Source organism: Saccostrea echinata, unplaced genomic scaffold, assembly GCF_033153115.1.
Source record: "Saccostrea echinata isolate AGI-Se365-2 ecotype Australia unplaced genomic scaffold, CSIRO_AGI_Sech_v1 ptg000053l, whole genome shotgun sequence".
NCBI classification, from domain to species: Eukaryota; Metazoa; Mollusca; class Bivalvia; order Ostreida; family Ostreidae; genus Saccostrea; species Saccostrea echinata.
The window spans coordinates 251000-266810 of NW_026889802.1; the positions used below are offsets into that span (position 1 = coordinate 251000).

The window sequence follows — 15811 nt, forward strand, 5'->3', positions numbered from 1 at the left end:
TAATACATCAATTATGACTCTTATATTAATATTGAATTGCTGAAAAAACTTTATTGATTGAGTATTAATAAAGAAATTAAGATTTACACAAAAAGAAATGAAATTTACGAAACTGTGGTTCGCCTCAAAAAACTGTTTCCATTTGTCGTGAAAACTGTCATGTAGCTGAGATGTAGGGGGTTTAAATATATTTCTTACGTTATTTCTCTCACAAATGTGCAAGTATTTGCTTACTAGAAAAACATGTTCTCCAGCGGGGGGTATTTCCGCGGTTTCAACTGTCCTTTTTTCGCCAGTGGACTTTGTGAACGTCCATATTGCCACTACCGACATGTGAAGACAGAGGAAGGTAGCAGAAAGACTTGTTTTCTTGTATATTTCGGTGGAAAAAGTGTCTTAAAATAATAAATGATATGCTTTGATATCTTTCTGTATTAATTTATCTCAAATTCAGAAAACCATGCTATTGACAAAAATTGCCATTTAGATATTTTAGAAGGGGGTCAAGTTTCATGTTTATCAGGTCCAGCACAATCTCTTGATTTAGCTATATAGCTTGAAAAAGCTATATAGCTTTATTAACCTATTCAAAATAGCTTGATAAAGCTATTTATGTGCAGTTTTTCAGAAAAATGTGTTTTGTAAGAAATAGACAAAAAGTCGCAAGTATTTGACTATTCATATATGTACTATGGGCTATCAAAACAACAACCTAATTCAAAGATGGTTCTAACATTGCAGCATTTGAATACTTTTAAGCAAAAGATGAATTTCCATTGTTTGAGTAACTGTAGACCACCTTGTGTGCGTTGAGGCATGGATAAGTATGATTGCTTCTCATTGTACTGAATTATTACCAATCAATTATCTTGTTGACCATAATTGGCCTCTTTTATAATTTCAATGAAGAAGTAACTGTATCAATTGCTTTATATAGCCCCAAAACTTTTAGAACTTGGAGTACAAAGTCTCTTAAGGAGACGTAATTTGATGAGTGATTTTTACATGCATTATTTTCAGAAGAGTTCAAGGTTGAATATTATCACTGCACCAAGGTGCGACTTTTTGTGCATGCTGAGAAAATAACACATTTAAGAAAAAAGTGTGATAAAATAGCTAAATCAAGCTATTCTGAATAGCTTAATAAAGCTATATAGCTTTTTCAAGCTATATAGCTAAATCAAGAAATTGTGCCGGACCTGTTTATTGCTCAGTAAATTATGATTTAACAGGTAAATTCTCAAAATCTGAATTTTGGTATTTTGGGAGAGTCATATCAAGAATGTTTAAAAAAGCAAGATTATGCAGTAAATTTTGGAAGCCACATGAATTTGAAAATCATCTAGGCCTGTTATTGAATATTTGCTGACTGTTGAAAGATTCCTTCTTAAATTAGCAACTGGCACAACTTGAAATATTGCTCAAAAGAAGCCTCATTTAGAGACTAGGAGTAAATTTGATTAATACCTTCATTTCATTTTGAGTGATGCAGCTTCATTTCTCCATTTAAATGAATAGAAAATTTCTACTTGGTTGAGATGTTATCATGTATGTCAATCAGGAATACAATGTCAAACGTTTCGATAGCCAAATACAAATGGTGTTCTTATCTTTCAGAGAAGCCCCAAAGTAAAGCTGCAGGCAGTGGATATTCAGATGCACAGATTGATTGTAACTGGACAACTGGAAGTGGACCATCTGGTTTAAAAGGGGAACCAGTTAAAGTAAATAAATACACCGGGGAACCAGAGGTTCCAACCCCAGAAAGGACAGATGTGCAGGTGTCACAGGAGCAAGATAATGTCAACAAGTACACCGGGGAACCAATGGTGGCCCAGTCATCAGATGAATATGTTGTGGAAGTGAATTCAAATTGTAAAAAATACAAACCAACAGATAAGAATTATAATGGAGAACTGGTGGTGGCTCAGTCATTAAATGAATATACAGTTGAAGTGAATTCAGATTGCAAGAAGTATAATCCAACAGACAAAAATTATGATGGGGGACAAATGGTAACCCAGCCATCTAATGAATACACAGTAGAAGTGAATTCAAATTGTAAGAAATACAGACCAACTGATAAAAAGTCACTTAAGTCTCAAAGACCAAAATTACAAATACACAAACCTGTTCATAAAGTAAACAAGTACACTGGTGAACCAGTAGTTGACATTGTTGACAAACAAACATATACCCCAGAAGCGAAAGATTTCCCCGAATATAACCCCACTCCCATCAATCAGTTAAAACCTAGTCTCTCCAAATATCAAGCAGGCACATTGGAAAATGAAAATGAGCAAGAATATGATCCACAGAGTAATTTTTCTACAACATGCTTACTTAAACCCTCTCAGCCAATGGCTATTAAAAGAACTTTTACCTATGACCCCACCACACCAGAATTCAATCACCCTGCCAAAAGAGCCAAAGGAGATGTAGAAGAAGCAATGCCAGACTATGACAAAGATGAAAGTGATGATGGAGAAATGGGAATGTTCAGCGAAGATGATGAAGAAGAAGAAATTAGACTTCCAACACTGGAAGATGATGATAGTTCTGACGACAAGGAGGAAGATTCATCGAAACCTTCCATAATTACTGATGTGAAAGTGTTTGAAAATTTGCTTTTACCAGTTATGGATCATGACAACAACAGTAATGAAACTTCAAGTGATACAAAGAAGAAGTTATCAGAGTCAGGGAAAAAGTCTCGCTCTGAAACAAAAGACCATGCCAAAAAAGTCAGAACAAGGGAAAATTCTTCAAATCATGAAAAAATATCATCAAAATCTATTGTCAGTAATGAAACAAAGAAAAATGGACATTCACATAAAGAAAGAGCCAGTACAAAACTTGACTCATCAAAATCCTCAAAACACAGTTCATCCTCAAAATCTAGAGAAAATTCCTCATCTAGGGCATCTTCAAGCAAATCCTCTGTAAAAGGCTCCACAAAGCCAGCTGAGAAACAAAGCTCCTCTCATTCCTCCACCCCCGACAAATCATCCCACAAACACTCTCGTCACAAATCTTCTACATCTTCCTCCTCCAAACACATATCCTCCTCCAAACACAAATCATCCAGTGAAAAAGAGACCCCAAAAAAGCACTCCTCCTCCTCCTCACAACAAAAACATGAGCACAGTAAACATTCGGCACGTGATAAAAGTTCTACTAAGCAAGACCATCATAAACATTCTGGTGACAAAAAGAAAGAACAATCTGGGAAGGTGCGTGAAAAACATGAATCCAGTGGGCATAGTAAACATGAATCAAGATCAAAAAGTTCAAAGGAGACTTCTAAGGACTCCATGAAAGGAGAGAACAAGAAAAGGGATAGATCAGTTTCATTGGATAGTAATGGGTCCAAAAGGAAGATACTAGATATCAATTTAGACTTGTTTGGTGTGGACAGTGATGAGGATGATATTCCTCCTCTAATCAGTGATGAGGAGGAAGATCCGTACGAGGAATGTCTGAGGATTTATAATGAAAGTAATGTCTCCAAACCATCACCCAAGAAAAAAAGTCGAAGTGAAAGGGTAAATATGCATTGAAGTTATTTGATCATGTTAAAGTAAAGTGCTGTAGACATCCAGAGAAAAACGAAGTTTTAACAAAAAAACTTATGTTAAACGATGCAGAATATTTTATGATATTAACTTTATTGATATTATGAAGTTCAGTACACCAATCCACTTTGTATATATATGTTTATATATTTATATTTGGATTAATTTTCAGAGTATCAGTGAAACTGATCAGTCTGAGAGTGTGAGTATCCCAGGTAAAAAGAGGACTGCCCACAAAGGAAGCAAAGAGGTATGTGACATCAACTTTTATCATACTCTTATCTGAATTCAAATCATGCAACCATGAAGATGCTATTTGAAGTAAGAGGTACTCATAATTGTAACTGTTGATTAATAATTTATAGGTGACGAGGAAAATTCCAGAGAAACCCCATACTAAGTTGTCCCCAGCTCAGATCATGCACAACAGATTTGTTATGATGCAGAAACAGGCCCAAGAAGAGGCTGGAAGATCTGTAAGTTCAACATTGAATAATTAAATACTAGTAATCTTAATGTACAGAGTTAAAGATATTTCATGGTGGTCCAGTTAATATGATTCAGCTAATTATATGTAATTATACTGACTGCCAGGAAGTGGTTGGTGTTTTAAGTGGTAGCTTGATGTTTGCAAATTGATTGTTTAAAGCCAGCATTGAATTATACCTTATTTCAGATTTCATAAATTTTCATGAAAGCAGATGTTTGGAATACCATTGAACCAATAAAATGTGGCTGAAAAATTATTTAAAAAATTAAATCTTTTTTTAGATGCTAATTTTTTATTACATTTTACAACAGCAGGAAGCTTCAACATCATCCTCATCTGGAAAACAGAGGGTTGCTCATCAAAGTAACGTAAATCAGAAAGTAAAGAATGGGAGAGAGGGGACCAAAGGGGTGAATGGTAAAACCATTGTCTCCACGGCGTCCAAAACGGAGAAACGCACAGCTCATGTACCTAATGTGGTAAGATAAACCTTATATCAAACCAAGACAGAAAAAAATCATGGATTTCTCTCTTTCTCTCTCTATCTTCTTCGCTCTCTCCTCCACTCCCTCTCTCTCTCTCTTTCTCTCTCTCTCTCTCTGTATATGGAAAGAATGGTGATTTCAAATTGGAACCTTCTTCTTGCAGAAGAATATAAGGCGGCCAACGATTCCAGCAGAATATGGCAGCAAGGTCCCAATCAGTGTGAGGCAGCGATATCTCAACACAATTATTGATGAATGTCTGCCTCTTTATAATAATGAAGAGGATGCTTTTAAGAGGGTATTTATTATTCACTTTAGATTTAGAATATATGCTTATTCACTTGTAGTGTTTGTTGTGTTTAGGCAGACCTAACGGTCTTTGTTTCTGTATATATATGCTAAATCATAATGAGAATACACTTAGAATACCATACAATATACTTTTTATTATGTTACTGACAGGGTTTAGAGGAAGAACTCTCAGTGTACAAAAGAGCCAGTAACAAAAATGTCTACCTTAATGTTGCATGTAACACAATCAAAAGACTTCGAACAGAGGCAGCAGAGCTTACTGCTTCTCCAACAAAACCTACTTCCCCTCTGAAAATGTCACATGAAGCAGTGTTAGGAGGCAAAAATGCAACCAAGACAACTTACACTCTTAACAGATCAGGGGGCTCAACAAAAGGACCCATCGAAAACTTCAAAGGTACATTTTACCTTGGTTATTGGACAACAAAATTTACTCTGTAAATCTTTGTCCTTTTTTGCACTACTGATTGAATTGCTTATTGGTATTGTTTGTCATACATTTTATGTGCTTGCCTCTATGTAAACAATTTTTGAAATTGGCATTCCTCAGTCTGGTCTGATTTCATTGGTACAAAAGTAGACCAGGTTTAATTAGCATAATTCACTCTGTCCAATGAACGCAGTATTCATGGTCACTTAGAATAATTCATAAATAATTTTAAATGCTACTTTTACATACATGTAATTGTATATGTATTGATTTTTTAAAATTTAATAAAAAGTGACACTATAATTCCTAAAGAACTGAAGAAACCATTCAAGTGCATGTACATGTATTTCAAAAGGATGTGAAGGAACAAGTATTTTGGGGAGAAATAAAAAAAATTTTAGTTTTAAATTAAGCTTGCCCTGAGCTACAGTCTCAGCAGAGATTTAATTTCAATTTTCAGGGAGTGAATTTTATAACAGACTTGCTAGGTACATAATGACAGAGGAACAGCTTCAGGAGAACGGCTTTCCCCGACCAGATAGTGAGAACAGCTCAGTAGCCAAAATATACACAGTCAGCCAACAGGAACAGAATAGTGCCAAACTTAAAAGTAAGTAAAAAAAATCTGCTAGATTTCCAAAAATAACATAGAAAAAAAAAATATTTCTCCTATCCCTTTGCCCATACATATATGTCAGGCTCATATTAATCATCATTTTGACACCTGGAATTTGCATTAAATTTGACATGGTTATTTTCAGCGTATGAGAAAATTTGTGTGCGATGCGGGAAGCGATTTATGGTGTTTCCAAATGGGACATATGCACATCAGGAGGAGTGTAGTTATCATTGGGGGAAAGCCTGGAAAAAGAAAAGTGAGGGGCGTTTTATAAAGGCAGTGCTAATATGACCATCATTAAAAATGGTTACATTACTTTGCTTAACTTAATGTTATGGTGTAAAACAAAATTTAATTGGAATAATCTTTCTCTTTCAGTTGCTGGGTATATTGAAACTAGATATACTTGTTGTCAAGGGGATTTAGGGACAGAAGGTTGTCAAATTGCTAAGGTACACCGTTAAAGTTCTGTAACCTGTAGTGTACAAGTTAACAATTTCATAAGACTTGAAGACTTTTCATGCAATACTGCTTTAAACGTTGTTGAAAAAAGGGAAAAATCCCTTAAAGTTTGCATATAAATTATTACAATCACTGATCTCTTGCCAACATTTACTATTAGTGATATTGGAAGTGTTTATTGCAGTGCCATGTTCATGAGACAAACAAGTGGGAGAATCGTACAGGTTACATGAGGACCCTCCCGTGTTCCCCCGTCCCTGATGGAGATTATGGAGTGTATGCCATGGACTGTGAAATGGTGAGGCCATCATATCACCCCGAGATATTTATTTACAATTCATGATTATAATGTAAAGATTATAGTAACTGTGTACAAATATTCTTTGTTTTAGGTGTACACTCAGGGTGGTGTGGAGCTCGCTAGAGTTACTGTGACAGATTGTGAGAACAACTCAGTATATGAGACCTTGGTGAGACCAGATAGAAAAATCATAGATTACAACACAAGGTACTAGTCCATTTTGATTTGTAGGTGTGTTGAAATGATAAGCAACAAGTATGATTTTTTAGTTGACTTTTTCAGTGTAGGAAGGTTGAAGCTCATATAGGCACATTTGGTTTGCATGAAGGCTATGTCAGTACTAAAGGAAAAATTAAATTTTCATTCAATTCAGTTGAAATTAGTTTTGTAGAAGAAGACACAATAACTTTGATTCCATGTAGAGGAGTATTTTGTTATGCATTTTTTAATGTTTTTGTAGCTAGATTAACAGTTCTTTACTTTAAATATGTGATATCCTGGCCATATCCTGGGACTATGTTGCTTTATGTTTAGTTATCCTTAGTTTTATCCAAAGTTTTAGTGGGCCATGTTGTTGTTGAGTTACCTTAGTTTTGTATACAGGTTCATTAAGTCATGTTGTAATTGGTTATCCTTGTTGACAGGTTTAGTGGGATCACTAAGGATGATATGGTTGAAGTAACTACAAACATCAGGGATGTCCAGGCAGTTCTGCTCAGTCTCTTCACAGAGAAAACCATTCTGATTGGACACAGCCTGGAAAGTGACCTTGCAGCTGTCAAGGTCAGTGTTACTGTCTTCCAGTGAAGGTCATTTTCACCTCTAAATACATTTTCTGTGAAATACTGTTGTCTTAAATACATTTTCCACATCATTTTAATGTATCAAAATATTTTGCATTTTGTGTCAGATCATTATGATCAATAACAGCTGATGGATGAAATTGTTACACATTCTCTATTTACCCCAAGAGAGATTTTCATCGAAATTTTTTTGCCTTTAGTAAAATACATATTTTTTTGTTTTAAAATATTTTGTATTAAATTTTTTGATTAAATTATGAAAATGCGAGTAAACCCTAAGGAACCACAAAAAAAAAAAAAATCAGAAGATAAACAGAAGTGGCAAAACAGTCTTTAGAAAAGCATATAATAATGATAAAAAATAATCCCACAATTATGGTTTTAACTAGTAATATTTTCAGACTGTTACCTGCAGGTCCACTATATTCAGAATTTTAGTTGTGACTGGTAACAATTTCCAACATTTCAATTTGCAGCAAATTCATCTGATTAGTTGATAATTCTTAAGTCGACATGTAAATTAGTGAAGTCATTGGAAAGGTCATGTCACAAGTCATTTAGAATACTCATTTCCTATGGTATGAAAGATAAGGGAATGTTTCTCACGCCACCATTCAACTGAACACTATGCATTAATCGTTGGCGAAATATTTATTGCCATGCAGTGTGTACAGACTTTCACATCTAAAGACTTTTTCATGGTCTCTTCTTCAGTTAATGTACATATAAATACACATAACCAGCTGGTGTAATTAATAAGAAAATATTTGGAGTATTAATGACAGTAAATAATTTTTCCTTCAATTTTTATTTTGAATAAAGTATCTGATGGACAATGAAAATGCATATTATGTTTTATTTTCAGATTATACATGATACAGTGGTAGATACATCAGTAGTGTTTCCTCATCGCCTTGGGCCTCCCTATAAAAGGGCCCTCAAAACACTGATGGCAGAATATATGAAGAAAATTATTCAAGACGATGGTAAGTCTGTTATGGTTGTAACACGAACCAGTAATATTCAAGGTTAATTTATTTGAATGTAAAAAATTAGCATGCACTGGGTGTCAAATTTTATCGTATTAAGATACATGTACATGTAGGAATATAAAAATTGTAAAATTCAGAGATATTCCAGAGAGCAGTATGATTGTCTCTACCTGAAACTTACATTAAATTATTACTTCAATTAACATCTTCTTTAAAATGTGACTTAAATAATTACAAACACACTACAGTATATATTAATGTTGTTCTTCTTCTGTCTAATAGTGGGAGGCCATGACAGTCAAGAGGATGCCATTTCCTGTATGGAGTTGATGCAGTGGCGTGTTAAAGAAGATGCTCGAAAAGAACCAAGATGTAGCTGATTCCTGTAAAATAGAATCTCACTGATTGTAAACAGTCAAAAAACTGCTGCAGTTTCTGTAAGCAATTAAAAAACAGCCACAGTTTCTGTAAGCAGTCGAAAAACAGCCACAGTTTCCGTAAACAGTCGAAAAACAGCCACAGTTTCTGTGAACAGTCAAAAAAACAGCTGTAGTATCTGTAAACAGTTGAAAAAATGCCATTGTTCCTATAAACAGTCTAAAAACTGCCACATGAAACTGGTAGGCTTTAGAACAGAAAATGAAAGAAAAGTGAATAAGGATTGTTGTCAGTATTAACTCGCAGGATCTTATAGAAATAATGATGTATACATGTAGAATGCTGGGAAGATCTTTGTGTTAAATGTAGTGATATTGAACTGTATAGTACTTAACAGTATTAGTGTTTTATTTATATATTGTTCACTCTCTGGGAGCATGGTGTTATTGTATGGAGAATTCCTTCCTTTTGCAATTCTTAGAAGTAAAACAAGAACAATTTGTAAAATGAAAAAAAATTGTGCAATTCATTTTTAGCTCACCTGAGCTGAAAGCTCAAGTGAGCTTTTCTGATCACCCGTTGTCCGTCCGTCTGTCTGTCCGTCCATCCATCTGTCCGTCCGTCTGTAAACTTTTCACATTTTCGACTTCTTCTCAAGAACCACTGGGCCAATTTTAACCAAACTTAGTGCAAAGCAACCTTGGATGAAGGGGAGTTTAAATTGTTAAAATGAAGGGCCAAGTCCCCTTCAAAGGGGAGATAATCAAGAAAGTACAAAAATTGGGTGGGGTCATTAAGAAATCTTTTCTCAAGAACCACGGGCCAGAATAGCTGAAACTTATCTGGAAGCATCCTAAGGTGGTGTAGATTCTAAATTGTTCAGATCATGACTCCCGGGGTAGGGCGGGGCCACAATAGGGAATCCAAGTTTTACATTGAAATATATAGGAAAAATCTTCTTCTCAAGAACCACTGGGCCAGAAAAGCTGAAACTTATGTGGAAGCATGCTGGGGTAGTGTAGATTCTAAATTCTTCAAATCATGACCCCCGGGGGTAGGGCGGGGCCACAATAGGGAATCCAAGTTTTATATTGAAATATATAGGAAAACTCTTTTAAAATCTTCTTCTCAAGAACCACCGGGCCAGATAAGCTGAAACTTACTTGGAAGCATCCTGGGGTAGTGTAGATTCCAATTGTTCAAATCATGACCCCTGGGGTAGGGAGGGGCCACAATAAGTACTACGGAGGGGGGGGGAGAGAAATCAGGTGAAAAACAGCAAGACCAAAGTTACTCAGGTGAGCGCTGTGGCCCATGGGCCTCTTGTTTCTATTTAGATACAACACTTCTGATAGGTCCAATGGGATAACTTCTGTTTTGCTTGTATTTTGTAATAATCTATACTACCTCTCTTTCACTTTAAATATAACTTTATTTATACTTGTACATGCAGGCATTTAATGCACCTGTGCCATATACATATACATGCTTACCTGCATATGATTTAAATTGTGTCTTTCTTAGCTGTTTGGTTCTTCTAAGTTCACATTTAGTTGATACATTAATTATTCTGAGAATATTACAGTAATTTTTTTTTAACCCTAAATCATGGATATTCTTGTTAAAATAAAACAGTGCAATTTTATCAGCACCGAGGTCTTAGTTGAAGGAAGCATGAGTGTTTGAGCGACACATGGAATGTGATTGTGTTATTGTTTGTGTAATTTTGTATCTGGTGCAGTAAATTACTGAGATTAATCATGTGCTTAAATATTATCTTGTAAATTCAAAAGAGATTGTTGTGTCAGATAATAATGGGCATCATTATGCTAATAAAGTTGTTAGTTTTTGAGCCATATGTGTATGTATGTTCTTGTTTTGTTTTTAGTCAGCCTGCAAAACAAATTGAATGTTTGCTGTTAAAGTTGTTCAGTGGACCCAAGTAGTCTTTTTCAAAATAAGAGGAAATGTACTTTTTGGTCTCTTCAGTTGCAAGTTTTCTATTTTTAGCTCAACTGGTTGAAGACATATCTGCTATTATAGGTAAGGTGAGTGTGGTCTGTCAACCCATTTGTCTGTAAAAAAAAGAAAATCACATAGCTACTCTTCTGATTCAGCTACTGTGGATTCATTAGTTTTTATGAGAGTAAATTTTTTGGAAAAAAAAAAAAACAAAAAAAAACATCAAGATATATATACAGGTAGTTTTTTGATTAATATGGAATTTCAATGAACAATGTTGCAATAATTATGAAATGAGAAATTCTTTGTAACTCAAAGTAATTTTATTACGTTTTTATCTCAAATTAAAATACATAGGAAGCTCACATGAAAGGCATATGCATATTCAATTATTAATTAATTTGCGATAGTTCATATATTAGTATATTCTAGAGCAATCTTTTAAATTCTTTCAACATTACTCTAAGAGTTTTGATAAAGTGCTGCCATAGTTTCTAAATATGAAATTACTGTAAAATTCATATTTAAAAAATGCTCTTTTGCTTTGATTTCATTAAATTTTGCTTCAAAAGTGGACTACTTTAAAGGCATAATATCTAATCAAAATCATATATTTTTCAACATTAAAAACCACTTGTATTGATATAAAAAAGAGTAAAATAGTGCTTCAGTGTTAAAAAAAATAGTAATATCCTACATTATCGTCGTTTTTGTGAAGTTCGTCTGCCAAGAGAATCTGATTAATTATGCAAAAACTCATATTCTGATGACGTTTCTGATAACTGCCGAAAACAACCGAAGACAATGTCATGGATGCTGAGGTAGGTACTGCAAGATTATCCCTGTATAAATATCGCACATTATATTTCTTAGATATGTTCCATAAATTGCAGTATTATTTTTAACCTTTGTATTGATTTTTGATGAATATAGTCACAGTATGAATTAGAATCTTGAAAACCCCTTTTCCTGTTAAAATCATGGTCTGATATCAGCAAAACCTGGTATAGGAATAGAACCGAAAAGAATTTAATGCTATAAAAACACTAGTTGGTCAAGTGACTATGATCTCAGGAAATACACTCACTTTTTCCTGGTAGAGTTATCGTTCTTGGCCTAGAATAAATAAATTAAGAGTTGCCAGTTGCTTAATTGTCCCAGACTTGAATTGAAAGTGTATTTATGAGCGGTATAAAATTTTAGCTTGATTCGGTAGAATAAATTATATTACATGAAAGTGATAGAGGTATGAGTGTTTAATCACATTCATCTCGGGCTTTGACAGCAAGGAATATGATTTTTGTGGGTGAATAAATATCTGTAGGGTATCTCACTTTCATTTAATAAAAGTACTAGTGTATATTGTATATCAAGACCTCGTGTAAAAATAAAAGTACATGAATCAACATATGGAATACGCATGTATTGATTACTCTGAAACAGATTCATTCTTTAAAAGGTTCTATCATATTTTTACTCATGTTTTTTTTTTTTTTTTTTTTTTTTTTAATTGACTAGAATTCATGCATTTCCTAGAGCACCGTCCCTTGATGTCTTCTGTAGACTGGCAACCATTAATGCACCTTTATCTTGTAATCTATTTACATTTATACACCCACCATGGTAAAATTTGTTTAAATTTCTCAATTATGTACATTTTCTCTATTTTATATGATACATACATTATTGAATTACTGTTCTACATAAGTTATGAGGAGGAATGCTGTCCAGACAGTTACACTTCTGAGACTAATAGAATCATTCATTACTACGAGTGTGGGATAGTGAAATTCCACCGAGGGGACAAGATTCACGGTCTAGGACGAGGCTTTGCCGAGTCCTAGACAGTGAATCTTGGCCCCTCGGTGGAATTTCACTATCCCACACGAGTATGTAATGAATGATTATTTTTCTCGCATAATCACCGGTGTTAGATAGACCTGTCCAGTGTGAGACAGCAGTGTGAGATTTTTCTGTCTTACACTGTGTATTACTACGCTGCGAACGGCAACGTAAACATTCCTTCTTATATAATACTTGTAACAATGTCTTAAAAAAAGTAACATATTCTTAAAATGTTGTTGTTTTATTTATTTAATCAAACTTATTTTCATTCAAAAGATTGTCGTATTTTCACTTTCTAAATGGCACTATTTGTAGGTCGCGGAAGGATTCTTCTAAAATGTTAGCACTGGTTCTCTGCCCTTGATTCCAGTCGCTGCCGCTAGGAATTAACAGCAATAGTGTTAACATTGCGATCCTGACGCATAAACACATAAATAAACAGTGATTTATGGAGTATGGAGCGGCGAGTTAAACGCTATCATTCCGTGTAAACTTGAAAACATAAAATAAATGATGGAAAAGAACATCTTGTGTCGTAGTGGAATCAATGATTTACCACACCAATGGGTGAATGGCAAATATGCAAGTCAATAATCACACATTTGAGTTATTTAAATAAGGCATATGATGTCGCTTGCCAATGATTTTTAAGGCAGCACTTCGTAACGGTTTTAGATGGTTAAAATCCGTCTACTTTCTTTGTTAACAGCAGTGTGGAGTGCAGAAAGAAGGTTTGTTTATAACAAGCACTATGGATTTACGCTAGTTTAAATATAGATTCTCGTCATCATTGTTGTTTCCTGTGACGCGATAAAATGGCAGTGGTTACCTGTCGTTGGTTTTTCAGGGCGCTTGCGCCCGTTAACCAATGTCAGGGTACCAGTCTACTAAAATGTTACACTATCGTTTTTTTTTTTAAATCCAGTTTATTTAATTCAGAATGATTTAAGTGGACTGAAATTCATTTTCTGAGTTTACACATACTGTGTAAACCATTTTAAGGTACGATTTATTTGATGGTGTTTACAGATTTTTAATAGGATGCTAAATTAAAAATATAATTTTTTCAATGGTGATGGCAAGCCGTTATTTTGGATAAAATAATGCGAGAAATGTATTTCCTAGAGCACTGTCCCTTGAAATATTTTGTAGTTTAGGGACTCAATTGTAATGCCATATATGGCTTCCTGGTGTAAGGGAGATAATTGAAATTATTCATCAACTCTGTTTTGCTTAGACTCAACATCTAGTATTTTTATGTTCTGTATTGCTGTATGTTCATGTATTTTTTTTGTCCTCTTGAGTGTTACAAATTATGCTTGTATCTATGTTATGTCCCCAGTGGGACCATGATTGGCAAATAAATTCTATTCTATTCTATTCTATTCTATAGTGATACTTTTGGAATGCTTACCACTGTCCGTTGGACAAATTACATAAGAAATAAACAACAATGTTAAAAAGTTCTCTGGGAAATGAACTTGGTTGGTCACGTGATCAAATCCTGTGAAGCCCGAAGGGCTTCTCAGAAGATTTGATCACGTACCAACCAAGTTCATTTCCCAGTGAACTTTTTAACATTGTTGTTTATTACTTTTATTTACATTTGAGACGAATATTCTGAATAGAACTGCATTTATTACACGAACGGCCCGCCGTATTGCTATGTTGTGACGCGCAATGACCTAGAAGTTGTTTGGTCTTGAGAGTTCGCCTCGCTCCAACATTTGAATACTTACATTGATGTTTAGCAGTCCAGTTCAGGAAATATCTGTTCATAATGAAAAAACAATGATAGCTACTGGGAATTATCTTACTATTATTGTACGAGTTCTTTATATATAAAGTCAAAAGCGGTGCTATCGTCTTCAGTTTACATACCTTCAAAGGAATTTCGGGTTAAAAAGGTAAGCGTGATTTTAGGCTAATTAGAAACATTCTTCACACCGAAGAAAGATGTAACGATCATTTGTTGAACGAAAAAAAAATATATGTTTCAATAATTTTATCTTTTTCATCGCTTTGACGGTTCAGAAGTTCCGAAACCAGTGTCACTGTGACAGAAATATGTAGACAAGATATCGTCTCGCTGTGTGATTCGGTCACGCCATGACCTCTGACCCCCAAATAAGTTCATACAGAATTGAACATATTTTCTCTTCTATAGGTTCATCTAAGAAAAATATTTGCAAATGTAAATAAATAAAAGTAATCAGGTGTGCAATACACTCGTTTACACAGAACCTATCAGTGTTGCAGAGGTAGAGAGGGTGGGAGGGGAGGGTAGGGTACTAAATCCTATAATATCTGAGCGGACATCTTGTTGTATACCTGGGTCCGATTACAAGTTCTTCACAACTCCCATGTATACACTCTGAGCTGTTTTCTATTTTATGAAAAATTATTTTTCTGATATATTTACAATGCATTTTATATGAACGGATCTATTAAAAATATACACCTGTACACAGACGATCTATCTTTGAACAATCGGTTACTGTGTATATTTTGTTTAGGGTAATCGTTTAAGAGTTTCCCAGAATTATCACACGGAACACATTATTAACATGACTTGGACAAAAATTAAGTCTCAAAGGGTCCTGTCCACAAATACCCGTAGTTCAACTTCTGATAAAAACTGAGTGCATTTTATCTAGAGCAGATAAAATGCGGATTGCATGCACTGGGAACCCACATTTTATGTGTTTCTAGCTTTTGCATTCTTTTTTCCCTTGTATGTATGCCTGCTTGGAAGCGCTAGGTCACTTGTAAGTACATGTATGTATAAACAGAAATATAGCGAGGAAAATTATGTAATAAGGACTCCATGGTAACAAATTTATGTTGAGAGGATAAATGGGTTGCTAAAACGTTAGGGGCTTAGAAATTTGTTAAAAGGCTTTTAGATCTATTACAGAACCATTTAGCCATTTTTCTAACATCAATATCAGTCTAGAACAACAAATAATGGTACACACGGCCTCTATATTAGCCTGCTGTATTTGGCGTATATACAAATTTCTCTCAAACACAGATTGTCTTAGCAATGCCATATCAGAAAGGCAATGTTCATTTTTTTTTTTCAACTTTGCTGTTTCTGCTTATTTTATGAATGTTAGTGTAAGAACCCGTTCAAATAAAATACAATGCTGTGTAT

General features: G+C 34.5%; 1 protein-coding gene across 1 annotated transcript; it reads left to right on the forward strand.

Moving 5' to 3' along the window:
* Window positions 1-182: 182 nt before the first annotated feature.
* LOC133204370 (RNA exonuclease 1 homolog) lies at window positions 183-10709 on the forward strand. The gene is made up of 15 exons (XM_061340087.1): window positions 183-349; window positions 1618-3545; window positions 3748-3825; window positions 3941-4051; window positions 4377-4544; window positions 4714-4848; window positions 5013-5259; window positions 5753-5902; window positions 6054-6167; window positions 6290-6363; window positions 6558-6671; window positions 6766-6881; window positions 7319-7457; window positions 8343-8463; window positions 8752-10709. Exons 1-15 carry the CDS (start codon window positions 244-246, stop codon window positions 8847-8849), a joined length of 3699 nt encoding a protein of 1232 aa, XP_061196071.1. The 5' UTR covers window positions 183-243; the 3' UTR covers window positions 8850-10709.
* Window positions 10710-15811: the final 5102 nt, after the last annotated feature.